A 23,467-nucleotide genomic window follows, 5' to 3' on the forward strand; every position below is an offset into this window, starting at 1 on the left:
AGCTAGGACATTCTGATCTTTCCAGGACATCTGTGGGGTGTTTCTTGTTCTCTAGACCGTGTCCGATACACAGCGACCAAGTCCCTGTTACTCCAACAGCTGTCGATCACTAATGAGCTGCATATAGGAACATATTAGCGGCAAGTAGTCCGTGACCGCTTGAGGCCCCTTATCACATCGGCCAGCGGCGCATTTGCATCAAGGCCACACTGCCTCGGCCATTAGGCCTAACCGGTGCTACTTCATCAGGCATTGGAGACTTAAGTTACGATTTGGTGCCAAATCGATGCGGATCTCTTCGGAGGAACCGCGCGACACTTGGAAAGCTGACTAGTCAGCTCACAAACGAAAGGCGGATGAACGAGGAGTCGGGAGGGGGGGACTTGGCGAGTGTTGCGAATTTGCCGTGACCCTCCAGACTCTTTGACAGGTGGCAAATCAAGCCGAACCTGCAGACGAGCGGCATGCAGCTATGCGCGGTCCTTTTGTTATTGGCGCAGATTGGCCTTACGATAACCCACCCGCCGTAGAGTTGGGACAGCCCTTCTGCATTTTGGAGAAAAATAGGAAATCAAAACTTTCTATGCAATAAATCAAAGATTGCCGCAGAACACAGGTTCACTATTAAACCGACAACCTCATTGGTATTCAGTACAACAGAATGTCACTAATTCATTGGCTTCAGAGAAAAAAAGCGCTTGATTCTATTCAGCAGAAAATGTATTGATAAAAACATATTTTCCAGACCTTCATGTACTAGAATTGAGCTGTAATCAGTGCTGGCGTACTAATTTGGTGTTCCCTATTAATGAGAGTAGGCTGTACTGTGTATCTTGATCTCTATATGTACCTGAGTTACTGATGTAGCTTGCTACACATTTTTATGCAATGCTAGGAGATTCCTGAGCATGTGCAGCAGCATGTTTTCTTGTCCAAAATTATGAAGCATTAAGTTTAATGAAAAATTTTCTGATATTCGATTTGGTATTTGACATTTTCTTCTTGATTCAATTTGATATTCAATTCAAAATGTACTATTCGCTATTCACACATCCCATTATTTTTTTTAAAAGAATGTTTGGGAAAAAAGAAGCAACACAATATATTTAAAGGTGATGCAGCACAGGCCAAGGTAGGTGGCCGCTGGCGGTAAGGCTGGGTTTAGTTCTTTGTGGTGTAGGCCATTGCACTCCTACATTGCAAAAGATAATAACAAAGAAATCAATTAAGTACAAGATGCACGCTGAAAAAAGCACTATGCATGGCAAGTATATGCTCATACATCATGAAAGTGTAACAACTTCATGAAGACTATGCAAATTTTTCTGTGAAATTTGAACTGCAATACCATATGCAGCAACTAACAGCAATCCTCGCCCGGAGCTATCTCTTTTCTAACACATTTCCTAAGCAACCACAATGTCAAAGATATCCTCGGGCGAAACGAGTAAAGAAGCACTTGGTGCGTAATCGTTCCGATAAAACACAGCGTGATTTAAGGCCCTTGCAAACAAGGTGAAGCTTGTGCTTTAAAAATCAATAATATATTTCTGCACGAAGCAGCTAGCAACAACTCAACATGCACGAAGCCGTGCATAAAGTAGATCCAGAAAGCATGAGCTGTGTGACAGCTGGTGGTTTTAGCAGGCCACAAGAACCAACAACAGCTGAAACTCCTGCAGTCAGTGCACGCTAGGAAGAGCAACACTGTAAAGAAGTAGCAAATGGCAGAGCTGCATTCAGAACCAAGCGAAATGCATTTAACAATCACTGACAATCCAAAAGATGTCGATCGAGAGCAACAAACACCAAGTTGACAAAAAGATATTGTAATAACATCCATTGCTGACGTTCGTGCGGCCTGGAGGGAAAGGACCTTGTCGCCGTCAAGTGTTTGCAGGTGTTTGAGCACCACACGTGCAATGATTGTTCTGAGATGCGCCTCGGAGCTCTGACACACATGCGATGGGTGTTGCTTTTTTCGCTCCGAAAATGGGAATCAAACCGAGAAGCACGAGCAACAACGTAGAAAAGTACGGTGGACTACTTTCCCGATTGCACTTGGGAAGGCTGCCACCCATCGGTATGCACTACGCATGTGGGAAAGCAAGTGACGTTCCAGCTTAGAGGAGGCACTGCCCTAATTGTCTGCTTAATATGTTGACTACAGAAGGCACGCAAGTGCACGTCTGCTCATTCAGTTCCTAGGCATTTATGTTTTCATTATCAAAATACTTTCAAGTAATATAGTAAAGGCTCGATAATTCGGGATTTCAGGGGACCCGAAAAGAAGTGTCTGAATTAACTGAATGAAGTATTATCGAGGGTATCAAGAAAACAATAAACAAATGCTTACTATGTCAATACGGTCTTACTTACTGAACGAATGAGCCAATGCTGTTTCTATTCTGCACAAAAGCAGTGCTGAAGCTGCAATTCACGTCATCTCGTGACTGATTATTGCTCGTAGCAATGTAGGCCTTGCGACTTCCTTCGCAGTGTAGTCGTGGCACGTGCCTTTAGCTGAGACACGCTTTTCACTACCACGTACACATTCCGATTATTTTTTCGCAAGTGAGGTGTCCGCCAACAGATTGTCCGTACATCACTATGTAGCCATTGCTCGTCATCCTCGACAACTTTGCACCGAGTCAACTGCGGCTGCTATCGACGCAATCATGGACGGCAACCTTACGGTTCTGAACGCACATAGCCTAAGCATGCACCGAGTCATGTTGAAACTTGTTTGCTGCAGTAACTGCAGACGAAAGCGGGTTTGCTATCGATGCGATAATGGCCGGCATGACTGCGCAGTTTTGAAGGCACGCAGCCGACACGTAGCACCGAGTCAAAACAAAACTATTGTTTGCCGTTATTGCTGCGGACGAAACCATGGTTGCTATTGACCCAATCATGGATGGTGACAGGCAGTTATGAACGCATGCAGCCAACGTAGTGTTATTCACGCCAAAAATAAAGGCTTTAAAGGCGCAAATAGGCCCCAAGTGTTCCGGTGTTGCTGTCGTACACATACAATTTCCGCTCATGACTTTGGCTATGTGGACTCCACCACTTCGTTTCGGTTGTACGCTGGCACCATTTTTGCTCTTCTGGTGCACTCGCCGAGCTCTGCAAGTTTTCTGAAGGAACCGATGTGCAGCCAAATACATCTGAATTAACGAAAGTTTGGCTACATTAAATAAGGCCTGCTGGGACCAAAGGACGATTCTGAATTATCGGACTTTCTGAATTAACTAGGGCTGAATTAACGAAGTTTTACTGTATGATAAAACACGTGAGGGGAATACAGTGCAGACCTGAATTTTGTTGGGTGGGTTGCACGAGCATCCTGTCACTTGCATCAGCCACAAAAGGGGTTGCCGAGCTCAGGTGTGATGCATTGTGTAGACTCCGGGGCACCAAGGGGACGGCAACCCTTAGCTGTTTTAATTAGTGTCAAGGGATTGTAGACAATGTGCTGCATAAACATTCTTCTGCTTTCACCATGCGCCCACATTGTGTGGCCATTACCAGCCTGGTTGCTGCACGCATCTTTATTGCGATAGCAATTATATGGACACTCCAAGCGGATTTCTGTCGTCGGCATCGCCGTGAGGTTCCGTATAAAGTCCAGCGGCGATGAAATGGTCGCCACGCGCTGTATGCTGTATGTGCGAGTGAAAGCATGTGAGGGACGTGCGCTTTCACGGGGAACGAACGCCTGGCAAACGCGACTTCTTCCATCGCACTTAAGGCTGTGGGGGGACGGGAGGGAGGGGAGGCAACGTTAAGCTGCGGCACCAAATGCATATTTATATAAAAACATTGCGAAGCGAGAAGGTGGTAAAGAGTTCCGACGATGCTCGACGAGTGTCCCGTTCTGATATCGTTGAAGACCTCCGAGCCGCCGCCAGAGGAACCGGCAACAGTCACCAACGCCGCGCGCATTCGGTGGTAATGCGGGCAAAACGCCGACAGCGTCGACAACAGTTCTGCGCATTGCTGGTGCTGCTACATGTCCAAGTTTATACAGCTGATAAAACTACTATCCTTACTCCTCTCTACTAATTTGCTATCGCAATTGATGCCTTTTGGGTGAAACATTGTTTAAAGTGACGCTTGGCCCCCATTTTGTGGGTGCTGGCACTGTCCCATGTGCCACTAGGTGCAAGCAGACCGCACGAACAAGAAGTAGCTACACAGCCATGTGCTTTAGAGATGGGCAAAACTGCAGTGAGCGGCTCAGCTCACTGAAATGAACCGGTTCACTTGAACGTGTATTATGCATATTCTATAGTTATCTGGCTTTGAAAAAAACTATGCATAATTTAATAAGTGTTATTGGTATTTTCGCTATGTTTAGAGAATATTTTTACATATATTAAAAGCGTGAATTTTTAGTTGTAATGAAACTTTCTTTTCTGATAAAATGCTTATGAAACTGTAACAGGTAGAATGCGACGTACTTCTTTCAGTAAAAAAATATGTAACTTCATCATCATTACAGAAGCTTGTCTGTTTTTGTGGTACTTTAAAATGCACTTTCGCCAAAATAAGACCACGAAATGATTGTACATTATCTTTCAACGTTTTTATTCATTTATTCACATACGTACGTTCACTATAATATGAGTGAGCTGTAACACCATGCAAAATGAATGTAGAAATAATGTCTTCAAGTGCAATAGAAAAATTATACGAAAGATCCACAAAACTGCCGCACGTACCTTTCGTTTTTTTAATCGTTTTTTTTTCTCTTGAGCGCACGCGCGACACTGGCGATCATGCCATCATGAGCAAGGAGAAAAAAAGAAATGAAGTTCTATTACAACACAACAGATCATTGGCCTCGTTTTAATGACATGCTAATGATACACGCTAAGAAAATGCACTGAAGTGGATGTCATGGGCAACATTTTCATGACAACACTAATTAGCAAAAATGAAGACCAGGACGTAAACTGTGCATTCACCTGTTGTCTTTAAAGACACGGAAGACCATCTTCGAAGTGTTAATGGACCAGCGCACCCCAAGCAAAAAAATTAGCTTGGCAGAAAATTGGACGGCCGCCCATGGCCAGCTAATAAGACCAAGGCCCGATCTCAGCCTTCTGGGTCGGGCCGGGCTCGGTTGTTGCACGTGGCCAATCTGTTTGCCAACCACCGGTAGATAGTTGGCAGTCGGCATCGGGGCCAACGACATGGCCGCCGGTTACTTCATTGTGGCTGTGGTTGGCTGCCGTACGGGCCAACGACTTCCGCACAACGGTCACAACGTGGCTTGTCCACGGCCAGCATTCTATTGCCGGCATTTATATGTAGGCTTTTTTTTCTTATGTCGATTTTTAAGGCCCCTGCTAACAAATATTCCGCTTGTTCAGCAGAGTTACCTTAACTGCAGACATTATATTCTGGATAACTTGCAACTGCAGCAGCATTTAATTGAAAGAGTCGCGCTAATTATATCTTTAATTACTCGCTTTAGGGTACATGTCGTAATGGTGAAATTAGAGGCCGTAAGCGCGCAGGACATATTCAATCGGAACCAATTTTTTAACTAGCGCCAATTTCGAGATATATGAAGTCAAATTAAGTCAGCAAAATGAGTTGGTGTCCTGAATACTACCCTCGAGCATGGCATATATTCACAGTGCCGCAAGAAAATACAGATGACACCAAGGCATTTTTGCCCCATACTTTGACGTATACCTTGAAACTGGTACTAGTTAAAAAATTGGTTCTAACTGACTAAGCCCTGCATGTTAACGGGCTCATTTCCATCATTACCACAGAAAATTGGCACGGTTTTGTCAATTAGAAACTTATGCACTATACTGCTCATTTAGAAAGTAATGTCCACCTGTTAAGTGCAACCCAGATGAAAAAAAAAAAAAAAACAGAATGTTGGTATCTGTGACAAGAAAAAAAAAAAAGATAGTTTGACATAAGAAAGGACACGTGTAATTCGCTATTTAATTCTTGCACACGTTTGTGTCCTTAAGCGCGCTATATAAAGAAGGCGAGCGCTTTTGTAGAGAAATTATCACTACAGTTGATTTTTGTCGACTTTATTGATCTATTTAGATACAAACACAACAGAAACTGGAATACTTTGTTATGCAATGCTGTAATAGTAGGTTAGTGGTTGTGACAAACATAAAATAGGAATTAATCAACGACAGTCTTGTATGGGTACTTGAAAATGCCCTTCCTTGAATTGCGTAAGCCCATTTACCAGAGAACTGTGCAGCCAGGTCACTGGACTGATTCTGCTGTGGTCCCGCTCTGGTATCTGAAATACAGACATGTACTACGTAAGTTTCAGAAATAGGACATGTATAACTCTTCAATAGGACATGTATAACTAATATTGGACTAGATGCTTCGTGGCCTCTCAATAACTCTTTAAGCATTGTACTTAATTATGAACAGGTTCTGACAAAACCCTCATTTTTCATGACAAACCCTAAATACGCAGCCTCACATTATTTAACCTCAAAACAAGCGTCGCAAAAATCTCGCGGCAAAGTTCGCCTTTCTTCAAATGACCTTCACCACCACTGCAACGTAGTACATACGGCATATACTATTATAGGGTGTCCCAACTATCATGCACCAAGATTTAAACATATGCAAATGCTACGTAGCTGGACAGAACCAAGGTAACATTGATTGCCATCGCTTGGAGATACTCAGATTATTTTTTTGCATTCCACCTAATTGCATGTTTAGTCCTAATTAATTAAGCAAGTTCTCAAATATTATAATTAGATGAAAAGTATGAATGAGAAAATTGTAGAGCAACATGAAAAACTCCCGATTCAAGTTTATGTTGCTCAATATGTGTTACATAAAAGTGTTTTTCTGAGCATGAAAGAAGCCCGCGAGTACACGCAAAATTGCCGTGCAACTCGCCGCTCAAAGCACTTTGCATGTATTCGCAGGCTTCTTTCACATTCGGAAAACACTTTTATGTAGCACATATTAATTGCAACAGAAAGTTGTATCGAGATTTTCATGTTTCTCTACAATTTTCTCATTGACACGTTTATAATATTTGATAAGTTTAATCATTAATTAAGACTAATTAGGTAATGAGACAGAATACAAAAATTAATCTGAGTATCTTCAAGCGATGGCAAACAACATTACCTCAGTTCTGTCCATTACGTCGCATTTGCATATTTTTGAATCTTGGTGCAAGACATAGTTGGGACCCCCTGTATAGTATATGTTACGGGCACTGCATGCATACATCGGTGCTTCACACATACCACGACAAGCTTTGGCATGTGAACTCTTGCACCTTGAGTGCAGCTCCATAAACCACAAGACATGACATTATGGCTGTGCTACTATAATGTCGCTTTCAACAGATCGAAAAGGGCAGACGAGCTCTCGAAACAGCCCCCTTACGCACTCTCCTTCCAAATTAACGCTACAAAACATAGCCTCCAATAGCATAAATAATACGTTACGAGTAAATGTGGACGCCCGTATAGGAGGTGAAAATCTGCAGGCTGGAAATGTTTCGCGAACAAGCGCAGCACTATAGAAACCGTGCGAAGCTGCGCCGACCAATTCAGCCACTTCCCGCCAAAACCTCCCTCGCTAAGCCACAGTGGAATCTCGATGATACGATCACGGCTAGTACGAATTTCCGGATGATACGAATTTTTCTGAGGTCCCGGCCGAGCCCTATTACTTTGCAACGTGCTAGAGAATGCTTGTTACGAATCGATTTTCGACCCGCGTCGGTTAATATGAATAAACGCCGCCCCACCGACGGCCGCGAAAGAGAACAGCGCGCAGGCCCGCGCTGTCCGGCGCAGAAGCCGTGACTGGGCACGAAGAGTTTGAAGCGGTGGCGCTTTTGTTGCTTTTCTTTTTGTCTTTTCGCTCGCTGCGGCGGCTGCGCTTCTCCACGCGCGGCCGCCGCAGCAAGTGCAGGTTCGTGCAGTCTATCACTTCAACAGAAACTGAGGGGCGTAAGCGCATACAAAGGTCAGAGCCGTGTGGAGATCGCATTTAAGATACGGTGCGCATGACACCACCGACAGCCGGCACAGGCGCAAAGCAGAACGCATTAGAGCGGCCCCCCCCCCCCCTCCCGCTCCCTCCCTCCAGCGCTACCTTCCCACTTTGCTCCTTTCGCGTGGGGAGATTGCGTCGCCAGTTACCCTTGCGCTCGGTTGCAAGATAAGATACGCATTTGGCGCCGCAGCACAGCGTCGCCCCCCCCTCCCTCCCTCCCATACCCCCACGGCCTTTCGCGCAACGGAAGTCGCGTTTTCTCTCCGCTGTGCGTTCGCTGTCCGTGAAGGCGCGCGTCCCCCGTGCGCTTTCACTCGCACATACGGCGTGCGGTGACGAATCGCCCTTGGACTCGTGCTCCATGTCTCATGCTCCTCCTCCGCATCACCCTCGTTGATCTCCTCTCCCATCGGTGGGCGCACCTCGTGCTCGCTACCGCCCTTGTCGGCGAGATTTTCCCGCGGAAGCCGCAATTTTGTCTCACGCGGCTGCACTGTAAGCGGTATGCGTATACATGGAGTTCTATGGGAGGGTAAACGGGAGTCGGAAAAGGCCGCGTTGTAGCCAGTTCTGCACTATAAACGATTACATTATAAGTGATCTATACTGTAAATGCTTTTTACGTACGTGTGCCTGAGTGAGTTCACCTCTCAGCTCTCTAATTTAGCTAGTTTTAATTCTGTTTCGATGATATGAATTTCGGCTAATACGAATTTTTTCCGTGACCCCGTGAGATTCGTATCATCGAGATTCCACTGTACGTGCCTGCCTCATGCCGGTTCCTGCCTGTGAATGCTGCCTCAACCGACTGCCACAGACGGTTGAGGCGACCTCCTCCTCTGTTCTTTCACTCCCCAATCCCGTCCCCCCAAGTCAGAATTCAATGCCGACTAGGCGGCGACTTCTATTCAGGCGCCGACTAAGCGGCGGGTGGGGGCATCCTATATGATCGGCGAGCAGCGTCAGGCCAGCGTGAAGCCGACGTCTCTGGCCAGCCAGAACTTTCGTGCTCGGCATTATGCAGCCCTACTCATCCGGGCCAGCATCCGTGACCAAGCCAGCACAGACGGGGTTGGCAACATAAGTCGGCTTTCTTACGGTGCAAGCTCTTCAAGCCAACATAATCGGCTCCCAGCGATCTGCCGAGCATCACTCGATGGTCGGTCCTCGGCCAATTTTGCTTGGGACGAAGTGCTATTGGTGAGAGTCGTGAGACAACATTCGAACAGCAGCAGGCAACGAACGGTACCATCCTTTGCCAATTAAGGCTTCTTTACTTCTCCCCTCGGTGGCATCGGGTGCCACACCATAGTACACACAAAAAACCAAAGGGACTGCTGCGCACACCACAGACTGCGAGCGAGTACAAGTAGCGCGAGTCTACCCACACCGGACACCATTTGTCGGTCAGAAATCGGAACCTCGAAACCCAGCAGAAGACCCGGCTCTGATGGAATGGTTTGGCACGGTCATTCAACGAGAGAGAACCGGCTTTCTCAATCTGAAAGAACAGCCGCTCACGTACTGAACCATGGCTCCCTCGCTCTTCAGAAGAGCGGCTCAAAAGATCCAGCCGGATCTTTTGAGCCGCTCTTTTGAAGAGCGAGGGAGCTGTGGTTCAGTGAGTGAGCAGTGGTTCTTTCGTTCTTCAGCCGAAGGCGAGGGGGCGAAGGCGACTCTTGCGAGGAAGGGCGGGAGGGCAGTTGCTTTCTCGTACCGCTAATAGATGGCACGGAAGTCGCATGCAGCATAATACCCGGCTCTGATGGAACGCATTGGCACGGCTCAATGAACGCAAGAGAACCAGCTCCCTTTCTCCAACAGAACCGCCGCTCACTTTTACTGAACCACGGCTCAGTCGCTCTTTAAAAAGAGCTGCTCACAAGATCCGGCTCGCTCCTGAGTGACCCATTTCTAGTGTGCTTTGAGCCGCATATTAAAAGAAGCAGCTGTGCTTATTACTGATTCTCACATATGTGGGGGATCTCCCAGTGTTTTGCTGTGTCTCGCTGCTGTAGTATATAATAAATTTCTGCGCAGATATGTAAATATAGTTGCAAGCCAGCACTTGTCGTGTCCACATCTTGTGCCCAGTCATGTTCCACTCTGTATATAGATTGGTTGTAACAGCCAGACTTGGCTTTTTTGTTACTGTTGTTGTACGAGTTGATTCAAAAGCTGATGTGTTTATGGGTAAGGCAGAGAATGTAATGACAACAAATGTGTATGGTTGTGCCCCCTTCACCTGTTGCTTGAGATTGCATGCTATTGACTCGTGTGGGTGCACTGTACCAAATTTAAATCAGAGCTTGTGTTGGCCAGCTTGTGTTGGCCAGTCGGGCAGCTGTTACTTGCATGGCACTCTCGCTATCTGGCCACTGAACCTTGTCAACTCCTGCAGGTGTTGATGAAGGACGTGATGACTCCAGCACCTCCGGAGGAGGTGCGTGCCATCATTAAAAAGTGCTTGGAGAATGCGGCCCTCGTCAACTATACCCGCATCTCGGAGCAGGCCAAACTACAAGGTGGGTGCACGGCTGGGGCCTGCTGCACTTGTCATACATTTATTAGGGCCACTCACAATGAACAGATATGCAGTTACGGTCATAACAGTTAAAATTAAGAGCACGAAATAACAGAGCACTGTGATATTAAGCTACCTTTCCTTTTCGCACTCTTAGGCATGTCGCAATGTCAGTGACTATGAAACCCCTTCAGTGTTTTATTGTATTGACCAAAGGTGGCCTTTCTTTTTTATGGCTTATTTGCAGACTTCATTCAGTGAAAACTCTTATAAAGCTTTTTCAGCCAATTTACTTCATGCATGAGAACCTCCAACCTGGATAACCTTTTCAGGACCCGTGGACAGAAGGGAGGTGTTAACTACACAATGAGCTAACTTCAACAATCTTTTTGCAGAAAAACCACCTTTATGCACGGTGCATAAAAGTGGTTGCATTGCATAAGGGTTGCATCACACATGATCAGTAGTTCAATCTGAGCTTTCCAAAAAGGCCGTTTCCTTATCTAACAGGTTGATAGACGGGGTGCTTACACAGCTTTGGCCACTACGATTTATGGCCTGTGCCTCAATAATTTTGCGCACATCTTTATCTCTATGCCTGGCCAGAACCACACAATCGTCAAACAGAGGAGCGCAGCTGCATTCATAACAGTGAACAGACCGATGACCGTCACGGTAATTTTTCACATTTAGACTATGCTCTCTTAAGCAGTCATCAAGACACCATCCTGCCTGTCCTATGTACAGTATAGACCACTTATAACGTAACCGCTTATAGTGCAGGACCGGATATAGTGCGGTCTTCTCAAACTCCCGTTAATTTTCCCATAGCACTCTATGTATACACGTATCGCTTATAGTGCATTTGCGGGAAACAAAATACCGGTTACAGTGCGGCTGCCTGGGAGTACGGTAGTCAACGGAGACGGCGAACGCTCCCCTGAAACGGGCACCCCAAGGAGTGCTCGAGTAAGAAAGAGAGACGAAGTGGAGGAGAAGGGCACGTGGTGCGAACGAACAGCCAGTGAGACTGAAACCAGAATCTTGAGTGTGAGTCATGAAATATCATGGCGCGCGTAGCGAGCGAGGGTCGCGAAACTGCCAACGCCGACCAACGCGCGCTTCACGATAACAGCAGTAAACAAAACTTCAGGGAGCTGGCGGCGCTGGCACAGCACGGCGAAGGGCGCACGCGGTGACCGTGGATAGTGAGGCAGGTGGGCGACAGGGAAGCGAATTTCGCCTCGGCAACTCCGCCGCTTCTATGGCTCCCCTCGCCCTCCCTCGTAGCTAGGTGCAATAATCATTCATTGGCCGTGTTGATGGGAAGTCCCAGTGCAGCCTTTATAAGTCGTCTGATTAAAGTGTTTAGCTTGTTCTTATCAGCCCGTGTCCATTGTAGCATGCCTGCCACGTACGAGAAGTGGCAAAGAAGTGGCAAAAGGCGAATGCATGTACCAATCTTATGGCACTGTCTTCTCCTAGCCCCTTATGCTTGTTGATAATTCTATGCAGAAGCCTAATGACTTCTTCTAACCTCTTAGAGATTTGTTAACAATATCATATATATTGTCACGAACCACTTGGGGAAATCGGCGTTCGTGACTAGCAGCGAGAGCAATGATAAAACACCCGAGAGGCAGCACAGCTGATCGGGCACCGAAACAAGGTTTATCTCCCTCGTCGTCGTTCTTTCTCTCATAGCCACATCCCCACTGCTCCTCATTTCACAGTATAATATATATATTGTAAAGAGACAGAGACCGAGACAGCACTCGTTCACTGGGCCGGCTGTTCTATTCCCTCCTTCGTCCTTGTCTTCTCTGTCTGCCCGCACCCGCAGTCCGAGCGCGGGAGCCTCAGTGCGTCATTCTCTTCATTACACTCGGCCACGCTGCCAAAGATAGCTCAGGTGATTGTGAGAGCGTGCTGGTGATGAGCATCTATAATCGACAAGACTTGGGAATGGGAGTCGTCATCGTTAGGGTCGTTCAGTGCGCAACCAGCTTCTCGGGGGGTCAGCACTGAGTGTTGCGCTTGGGTCGCACTTGGCAAAGCACGGCACATTGCATAGCGGCTGGCCATGCTGATGCGCCGTGCATACAGCGCAATCCTGTGCTCAACCATCGTGTGCCTCTTCGCAACGTTGCCGGTGACGGATCAAGGCTCCTCAAGGTGCTCGATGCTATGTTGTGTGCAGTTGAGCTGTCCAAGTTAGAGGCCGGGATACTAGGTGGATCTAGCGGAAGCGGGATAGTAGTGGAAGCACAGGTGCGCCTGGTGTTTCCCACTAATTCGGATGGAGCTGATGGCCTCACCCAGTGAGACGGCACCTTCATGTGCACATCCGACGGTGAGCTTGGAGGCCGTGTCACCGACTGCTGTGGATGGCATGTTATCTCGGGCTCTGGCAGTGATGGTGTGGTGCCTGATGCCGAAGCAGACTCTGAGACCCGTGGTGGAAAAAGTAGCTGGCAACCGGGGTGTACAGCAGGGCAGGCTGTGATCCCATATGTCAAAACCTTGTCGGCAGCGGCGATTTGGTGTTGCTCCCGAGCTTCATGGGGCTGCAGTCGCAGAATCTCGGCTGGTGTAGACGACCATGTCAAAGTAGGAGAGGTGGTCGCCATGAGCTTCCCACCGTCTTTAGTAGAGCCGACGGCGACACCCGATGAGATGGTGTCTGTGGCTGACCTCTATGCCTGAGGGCTGCTGCAGGGCACACTTGCCGCAGCGTCAAAGCGGTAGCTTGCAGGAGCGCCATGCGCAGAAATGGGCTGGTCGGACTCACCGCAGGCACAAGGATGCTGGCCGAAAGCAGCTATTAGCGCCACGCTCCATTCAGGCCAGGACCGCTGCGTGACGCTTTCGTAGGTGTCCCATGCCTTTGCAGCACCGAAAAATCATTTGGCTGCAACCAGCCATCTTTGGTGGTCTGGCCAAGCAGGCCAGTCACCCAAGGCATTGATGGTTTGAAACCAGACAAACAATCGGCGTCAGAGTGCTTTCGCCCGGACTTGTAAACGAACGGTGATGTCGAATGCTTGAAGTCTCAGGCTCCATCATGCGAGGCGACCTGAAGGATCCTTCAAGTTAGCTAGCCAACACAAGGCGTGGTGGTCGCTCACAACTTTAAAGGGCCTGCCATAGAGGTAGGGGCGAAACTTTGATGTAGCCCAGATGATGGCGAGGCACTCCTTTTCTGTTGTGGAATAATTTGCTTCCGCCTTCGATAGCGACCGGCTAGCGTAACTTACAACCCTTTCTAGTCCGTCAGTCCTCTGCACAAGCACGGCGCCGAATCCTACGCTGCTTGCGTCAGTGTGGACTTCGGTATCGGCGTTTTCGTCGAAATGCGCAAGTATTGGCGGCGATTGCAGGCGTCGCTGCAGTTCTTCAAATGCTTCCATTTGCGGCATCTCCCACTTGAACTTAACGTCGGCCTTCGTGAGATACATCAGTGGCACGGCAATTCGTGAAAAGTCCTTGACGAAAGGCCTGTGATAGGCACACAGTCGAAGAAATCTACGCACTGCCTTCTTGTCGGCGGGCAGAGGAAAGTCAGTGGTGGCCGCATTTTTCTGTGGGTCAGGGCACACTCCTGACTTGTTCGTTACGTGGCCCAAAAACAAGAGCTCCTCATATGCGAAGCGGCACTTTCCTGGCTTCAACGTGAGTCCGGAGGTCTTGATTGGTTGAAGAACTGTTTCAAGGTGCCGGAGGTGTTCTTCGAAGCTTGAGGCAAACACAACGACGTTGTCCAAGTAGACCAGGCAAGTCTGCCACTTCAAGCCTGCCAGTACTGTATCCATGGCACGTTGGAAAGTCACAGGTGTCGAGCAAAGACCAAACAACATGACCTTGAACTCGAACAGTCCGTCCGTCTGGCGTCATAAAGGCAGTCTTCTCCCGGTCCCTCTCGTCGACTTCTATTTGCCAGTAGCTGGTTTTGAGGTCCATCGACGAGTGACGCTCAAGAATACAGTCGTAAAACTGTGTATAACGAAACTGATTCTTTATTGGGCGAACCTGTGCCCACAAAAGCAAGCTACACTCAAAGCACAACGATAGCGGCGAACACAGTAGACGATCGTCGAAAATCTGATCAGCGGCGAAACGCATCGGCTTTTATACCTGAGTCACCGAAGGTTCCAGATTAATCCCTGATGCCCGCGTGTCTTCCAGAAAGTTCTAGACAATTCGCGTCGCTCATACGATCAGATTACATGAGTGTCGGTGACCACAGACGAAGGATAGAAGCATCGATAACGTTCGAGAAGCTTCCGATGCAGGCGCGTCCTGCGCCGAGCGATAACGTTTAACACTTGTTAGCCGGCGGAAAGCGGCCACCGGTGAAAGATAAACATGTATACTTGTCAATATAATGGTGTGACTTATATGTTTTTTTTTTCTTTTTTTCAAAAAAAACTGATATCAAAATCGGATCGGATACTATCGCCACGCGAAGCGCCGCTAGGTTGACCTCCTCTGGCAGTTGCTACTGGTTGGTCAAGAGTTCGACGAAAGCTCGTCTGGTCAGGTAGCATGTTGGGTTAATGCAGGTTAACTGGACAACGACGCTATGTCGGCTGTATTGTGCACAAGGAACCTGTACAGGCTCCGAAATGTCAAAACAACTTTTTTGGCTTGGTCAGTGAATGTAATTTTCATTAACCCAACATGCTACCTGACCAGACGAGCTTGCTACCTCAGTACGAGCCACCCCTCCCTCCCCCGCTGCCTTCCCACTTTAATCCCTTGTGCACGATTCGGCTCACCGTCGTAAGCTTTCACTCGCACATATCGCCCTTGGACTTTATACGGAACATCGTAGTGACCACGACCGCAGAAATGCGTCTGGAGTGTCCATATTATTGCTATCGTAATTATATAGGAATAGCACCCATGCGCTTGCACGGGACCCGTGTTCATGAAGTGAAACGTTACTAATTTTTTTGAATCGCTTACCGAATGAACAGGTGGGTCTTATACACCGGTATGACTTTCATATTTTTTTTTCGCAAGAACTGCTGTTTTGAGGGGGGGTGCAACTTACACATAGGTGTAACTTATAGACCAGAAAATATGGTACGCCAGATGTGTTTGACTCAAAGTGAGAAATAAATATGCAACAATAAGGGTTGTGTGGTCGTTCAAACACAGATAAAACTTATTACAAGCTCCTTGGTGCTAAGAAGTAAAAGGAACGAAAACGTAACCAAAAGATTATTTATTATTTTGTTCTATGTAGGCGAGGGCGAAAACACACAGGTGGCCACCCTAGTCAGGCGAAACGTCACGGCGGTGCAGCATGACACTGGGAGTACACAAATCACGTTCTCGTAGAACTGATACCGCGAAGAAATAGAGACGGTAGCTTGTTTGTGTTAAATGTCTACAGCTCTCTCAGACAAAGAAAATGCTACTTCGGGGATCTCTTCGCGACGACGCGACGTATGATTAAGAACAACCCACTGTTGATTGTGGGGGACTTTAATGCTCACCACACGGCATGGGGATATAAGCAGACTTCGATCAAGGGCAGGAAATTGTGGGACGACATACAAACTCATAATCTGGATTTAATAACCGACCCGATGCAGCCTACGAGGAAGGGAACTAGTGTCGCGTGTGACACGACACCCGACCTCACTTTGACGGGGAGCGGCACTAGAGCCACGTGGTGCAATACAAAGGAGGACTTGGGCAGCGATCACAAAATCATAGAAGTGGTGGTAGAAGGAGGCCCGGCAACCCCCCGGAAACGGAGGGTAGAGGCCGTAAATTGGGACTTTTTCAGGGCACTCAGGCACGACCTGTCTCCCATCTCTGATATTGCGGAGTGGAGCGATGGCGTAGTGCGCCCTGTGAAAGAAGCCACCGAAGCGGTGGAAATTGAGGGGGACAACAAAGCGCTAGACAGGAGATTAGTTAACCTCTGGAGGAAAAAGAAAAGGCTTGAGGACCGACTTCGACAGAAGAGATGGGCTCGAAATATCAGGAAACAGATAGCGGCTTTAAACAAGGAAATTGAAGAGCACGCAATCACGCTCACGAAGCAAAATTGGCGGAACGTCTGCGATCAGATGGAGAGGAGTATGAGTACCGCGGGAACGTGGCGACTTCTTCGTCACCTCTTAGATCCGGATAGCACAAAGTCAGCGTCCACACAACAGCTGGAAAGAATGGCACATCAATCCCGCCGGACTTGAACCCCTCCCGGCCTACGGAGGAGGAGAGAATTCGGAATTAGACGCCCCGATCTCCCTGGCTGAGGTCAGAGCAGAGATTAATCAGCTAAGGACTAAGTCAGCGGCAGGGCCGGACAGAGTGAGCAACAAAATGCTCCGTAACTTAGACGACAGCTCAATCGCCAACCTCGCAACCTACATGCAGGAGTGCTGGGAGAAGGGGACGATACCGCAGGAGTGGAAACTCGCCGACCTCATTTTTATTCCCAAGCCGGGTAAAAAACTGGGCTTCGAGAACCTCAGGCCTATATCGCTCACCTCCTGCGTGGGTAAGGTTATGGAGCACGTCGTTCAGACGCGGCTCAATAGGTACATGGAGGAAAATGGACTGTATCCGGACACCATGATCGGTTTTCGACCAAAGCTGTCGGCATGCGACGTGATGCTGCAGCTCAAGGATGAAATTATAGACAAGCAAACCCGAGACACGAAAGTGATCGTGGGGTTAGATGTGGCAAAGGCATTTGACAACGTGAGGCACGTGTCTATCTTGGAGAATTTGAACTCACTCAATGTCGGGGAGAAAGTGTACCATTACATCAAGGACTTTCTTACCAACAGGAAAGCCACTCTCAAGATAGGGGAAGAATCTATAGAGAACATTGAACTGGGTAACGTGGGGACGCCGCAGGGCTCGGTTTTATCACCTACCCTCTTCAACATTGCGATGTTGAGACTCCCCGAACAGTTGGGGGAAATTGAGAATCTAAACCACACCATATATGCGGATGACAACATTATGGATGAACAAGGGCAGTGATGGGCAAATAGAAAGTTCCCTGCAAATTGCAATTGACATCATCGAGGAGTGCCTGAAACCCGAAGGACTTAGATGTTCGGCCGAAAAGTCGGAAGTACTGTTCCTAATGCCCCCCGGAAAACGACTGCTTCACCAAAAGCGCGAGGCTGGCGTCCACCTGTACGTCAACGGCGCAGAGATCCCCGCGGTCGACAGTATCCGCGTCCTCGGGCTGAGGATTAAGGCAAACCGGAAGAACTATGAAACACTTGCTAGGTTAGAAGCCAGTTCAAATCAGACGTGTCGTCTCATCAGACGAATAGCGAACAGGCACGCTGGGATGAAGGAGGCGAATCTCCTGAGGCTAGTGCAAGCCTTCGTAATCAGTAGGATAGTGTACGTGGCACCCTACCTCAAGCTCAGTGGAGCAGAACGGAACAAACTCGAAATCATTATTAGGAAAAGTGTCAAGGTCGCGCTCGGACTCCCCCAGAACACGTCCACTGACAAACTGATGAGGCTAGGGGTATCGAACACTCTCAAGGAACTGATTGAGGCTGCCCTTACCGCGCAGCATCAAATGCTACTTGGATCTAAAACGGGGAGGAAAATTTTAGAGAAATTGGGCTACGAGCCCAAACATGAGCAAGTGCGCTAAAGAGACATCCCCAGACAGATCAGGGACAAGACAAAAATACCTCCGCTACCCAGAAACATGAACCCTGCCTTTCACGACGGCAGACGTAAAGACAGGGCAGAGGCATTGCAAACTAGGTATACTGGTTGACAGGACGTCCTATATACGGACGCTGCAGAATATGACAGCAAAGCGGCATATGCGGCCGTGGCGGTTAGAGAAGATGGAACACCAATGGCGTGCTGCACAGTCAGTGGCGTCGAGACGGTTGAAGCTGAGGAAGTGGCTATAGCCTTGGCCGTTCACCCAAAGGGGGGCAAAGGTGGTCATCAGCGACTCCAAAAACGCCGTTAGAAATTACGAATCGGGGAGGGTGACGGAGACTGCCACCCGTATATTAAACAGGGACGGGGGACCCAGACAGCTTGTTCTGCTCGTTTGGGCACCAGCTCACCAGGGACTTTGAGGTAACGAGGAGGCTCATTCGGTCGCCCGAGGTCTCACTTACCGGTCGACCCCTGGAACCTCCCAAGTCACCGAAACTATAAACAGAAGAGAAGATATGCGCGCATACCAGGAAATCACAGTATACTACAGACTAAATCGACAAATTTACCCGGCAGCGGACTGAACACTCAGTAAGAAAGATGACGTTATGTGGAGGAAATTACAGACGGGGGTTTTTCCAAACCCTGTACTCTACAGCAAGTGGCATCCAAGAGTATTCGATTCAAAGTGCAAATTCTGTGATGAGGCAGCAAATCTGGTTCACATGGTGTGGACATGTCCGTCTAAGCATGATAGATCGCGCACTCTAGAATCCTGGGAGGCTTTGCTCCGCAGCCCAGACCCCAACGTCCAGCAGGACATCATCGGTCAAGCCCTTGCTGCTGCTGTGTCTCAAGGTATTCCGGCCCACGGCTAGGGGCGACGGTGGAGAAGGATTTCTCTCCCGACGTTGACTGGTGTTTTTTAATAAAGTTGTTCCTCCTCCTCCTCTGGAGTCAAAGCAAAATATTTTTGATCGGTTTTCGGTTCAAGGGGAAAGTCGGCGACAACCGACGTCGGGCAACGTGAGAATTAGCGCGTATCTCGGGCAGGGATAGTGTGGGCTCCACTAATCTGCCTCTCGGTGCACTACCAGATCGTAGCAGAGAACTCGGGGCTTGCGCGCTCAAGAACTTGTTGTTTCGTTTTCTATGGGTACAATGCTCCGTTACCGAAGCTTTATCATTCGTTTGATGTTCCTTTGTGTTCGTTTTATCGGAACAGCGGTCTCGCATTTCGGTGAGCACGTGCTGCTTCTGAGATCATGCTCGCTGCCTTGACTGAGGCATGATTCGTAAGAACCCGCACAAAGCAAGCACGGCCTCATTGGGGACAAGGCTAGCCCTCGTCATCGGCTGCATCACATTCACGCTACCGTATCAAACCACGCGCAAAACGGTGCGCATAGAAAAATTAATTGAGAGAAAAATATTGGAGAAATAAATTGAGAAACATATATATAAGCTATTTTCAAATTATTGAGAAAAATAAATACTGTTTTTATCGTTACATTGCTCGAAAATTTTTGCATGTAAACCAAAACCCTTGTGAATCGCTATGGATCATCTTTTTTCTTTCCAGTGCAGAACCAGTGCGGAACTTTTTTCAGTGGAACGAAACTAAAACCAGAATGAACAACATTTAGTTCCGACACCCCGGTTAAAGGCGTGAACTGGACCCGGATGAAAATGGCACATATGTGCACGCACACCCACACATGTACCTTTTTCGTGTATTACGAATGTGCCCAAACTATTATGAATGCCAGCATCACCTGATCATCAGCGCCGTTGTTGGCTGCAGCGTGATGCTGAGGTGATGCTTGGGTGACGAAGCATAGCCACAGTCAAATGCCCTGAACACGGCTGCAACCAGAGTTTTGGTTGTTGGTGCACCCCAGCCTTGATGTAGTGCATGCTGTTCATGTCCTGGCCTAGTCCAATGGCAGAAGGAACGTCCTGAATGTCTTTTGTCGTTTTGTCCACAGAGCTTCTTCTGCAGATTCAGGTTGTCTGACTGATTGCTTATTGTTAACTTTTCAGCGCGAAAAAGCTACACAAGGACTAAAGAGTGAACCACACGTCATGAGCGCTGTGTCGTGTGGTCCTCTGTTTAGCCCTTATGTAGTTTTTTTGATGCACTGAAATGTTAACGATGAACACGTAGAACTTGCTCAATTCACCCTACTTCTAAGCTTGATTTGTTGTCTCTGGCGCTTAGTTGTTGCTCGCATTTCTTTGAAGTATGTTTTTTTCCACAGGCTTTAGTAAAATACTTATTATTGTTTATTTGGAGATGCAGGAGACAATGCAGGAGTGGGCACAGAATTTTAGCACAAGGTGAAGAAAACTAAAATGTTACATGGTGGAACACTGTGCTGCAAAGTAATACTTCTGACACGGACGTGAAAAAAATAGGACATTACTCAAAAGAACAAAGACACAGTCCTAGTCCTTCACATTCGTTTTGAAAGTATTGCTTTGCAGCGCATTGTGTCACATAACCAACTGGCCCACTACAGCAAATTATTGTAAAATGTTAGTGAAAAACACAGCTTTCACTTCCTTTAATGTCACAGTTTGTTCTTTGTTTACATTATTGTAGCTTTCAACTGTGAAGAGAAAAAAAAATTTAAGCACTTGAAAGGTGACCTAAATGGAATTAGTGGATTTTTCCTATGGTTCTTGCGGGCACTTGTTTGCATTTTTTATGAAATGGGTGCTCTTGTTTTTTTGACGGATGCCTGCATGCAGATGCTTTTCTTTAGTGTAATGAGACTTGCAGCTCTGTTGTGTTTCTCTTTGTGTCCCAGGTCACTACCAGGCAGGAGCTGCCCAACTACAAGGTGCGCATCTCTTTTGCTCTCCTGTATGACCCAGCGTGTCAGCATCTCATGTAACCAAGGCTAGCAGTGCAAGCACTTGAATGGGGCTTCTTGGCAGTAATGGTGGTATTGACACATGTACTTGCTTATGTTTTTTCAGTGGCTGTTTATCACCAGCTAAGAAATATTACAGAGTTGTTGCTCAGCGGAAGGTGCACATTTCTTTCGCGAATATTGTTGCCAATTCAATGTGCTGTTTATGTTGTTGCCGAACCTTGTGCGATCACATTGTGTGCGACGCAAATAGGGTTGCACACTCCAGAACACACACAAACTTTTGCTGTCATTTCTGGCCCTTGGCATGTTGGAACTCTTCAGGGAGCCCAAGGAAGGGAATTCCTCATAATTTCCTGTGGCATCTATTTAAGAAGAATTTGACACATTCCTGAAGCCACTACAAAATACGAAGCCCTCTCACACATTGTCATTATTTTCTAGAGGAAGTGAAGCTGTGTGTAGTACATTTTGCTGGGCTAGTCGGTTCATACTGAATGATTTCAGGCCATGAGTAGTGCAAAATGGAAACAGAAAGGGGAAGGAGACAAGGTGAGGGCTCAGTTTCGGCTGTTTATTCTTCTTACAAAGACATCCAATATAAAGAAGTATGCACTGCGCAACAAACTAAACTTGAAACTCGCATCACTACACCCGCATCAGGCTCTCAATAAAACATCTCTCCGAATTACATACCTCATGTAATTCTGAAGATGAAAAGCTTCTAATAATTCACGTGCCACTGCCTCATCTTGTCGTGGCTCGCACTGATGGGCTCTGCAGTGTGAAGGCAAAAAAGTCCTTGCCTTTTAAGGACCGCACTACAAGAGAACGGAATGTCGTAGATGACTCATTTTACGTGCGGCCTGGCATTCTTCTTAGTGCAACCAAGCTTCTTGCGACTAGGGCACAGCTGGGCAAGCTTGTGTCATGTGTTTAGGTTGCACCTTGTTTAGAAACAAGTGCAAGTTTGAGCATGCACTGACTTTTATTTGCCTTACCAACAACATTATCTATGTGCTCAGGTCCTAGTGACACTCATATTCTGCTACCCAAGCTAAAGGAACACCGGACAGCACGTAGGTAAATTATAAAGGCCTGCGTGTATGTGTCATGCAGACTGTCTTTACCAAATTTAGAGACATTTGCCATTTCTTACATACATCATTCAATAATTTTATGCAAGTACTCGTTGAGTTTAGCTTGGTCGGCTACCATATGTTCAGTCTGCAAGAAATCTGGCTTGAACCGATGAGTCAGCTACGAGGTCATTGATAAACATGAAGAACAGCAGGGGTGTTCGAGCACCAAACCCTGCAGCATCCCAGATGCAACACAACCTATGGCAGAGTGACTTTCTTGAACAGTACCTACTAGTTAGAAAGGCCTATTTCTAATTTCATTAATACTTTCTGGTGACTAACAGTATCAAATGCTGTTTTAAAATCTAGGTAACTGATATCAATCTGTCCTCTTCTATCAAGCACTTCACTGAGAAAGTGTGTAGTTTCCACAGGTTGTGTTACCGCTGGCAAGCCATCATGAAATCCGTACTGGAACTCACTGAAGAACTTGTTGTGATACAGAAATTTGCTTATATATTTGGAGACTATTTGTTCAAACTAGGCTTGTGCGAATATTGTATATTGATACGGAACAGCCGCCCCCACAGTGTGGCTACACTGAGAAGAAGGAAGACGACGGGTTCCCGCTTGATATATCGTCGCCATTTTGGCCTCCGTTATCTTCCCTGTAAATAAAGTGTAAATAGCTTTGGGCATCAGTTACACGTAACATTATTTGGTGGAGGTGCAGACGTTCCCCCTACCTGTCATGGAGCTTCGCAGCGGTCGCAACGGTGCCACTGAAAAATCGGCTCCTGCTGCCGGCACTTCATCTATGCCAGCGTCTCCGTATGCAGCACCAACCTACATCACCGTTTCTCCCCCCTCGGGATCCTGGTGTTTTCACCGGAGTCGGCAGTCCTGATGTCGACGACTGGCTCCGCTTATACAAATGTGTCAGTACCAGTCACAGGTGTGATCTGACTGTTATGCTTGCCAATGTTCTTTTCTACCTCGACGGAGCTCCACGGGCATGGTTCCAGACTCAAGAAGAGAAGATCTCGAGCTGGGATCTCTTCAAAAAAAAGCTCCGCGACCTTTTTGGCAATCAATTCGGTCGCCAACTCAATGCCAATAAGGCCCTTGCCACACATGTTCAGACGTCGACCGAGTCCCACGTGCCGTACATGCTCGATGTCTTGGCCCTTTGTGCCAAGGCTGACCCGAACATGTCCGAGGACGATAAGGTTAATCACGTCCTCAAAGGCATTGCTGACGACCCCTTCAATTAA

The 23,467-nt window shown here is 47.5% G+C and overlaps 1 protein-coding gene across 1 annotated transcript in view; it reads left to right on the top strand.

Moving 5' to 3' along the window:
• Positions 1–23,467, top strand: part of LOC119431026 (calcium-dependent secretion activator-like) — a 629,635-nt gene that overhangs the window by 321,927 nt on the left and 284,241 nt on the right. The window contains exons 17-18 of the mRNA XM_049657435.1: positions 10,436–10,559; positions 21,046–21,078. Of these exons, the coding sequence (XP_049513392.1) occupies positions 10,436–10,559; positions 21,046–21,078 (157 nt within the window). The remainder of the gene's footprint in view (positions 1–10,435; positions 10,560–21,045; positions 21,079–23,467) is intronic.

The sequence above is a fragment of the Dermacentor silvarum genome, chromosome 10 (genome assembly GCF_013339745.2).
Source record: "Dermacentor silvarum isolate Dsil-2018 chromosome 10, BIME_Dsil_1.4, whole genome shotgun sequence".
Taxonomy (NCBI): Eukaryota; Metazoa; Arthropoda; class Arachnida; order Ixodida; family Ixodidae; genus Dermacentor; species Dermacentor silvarum.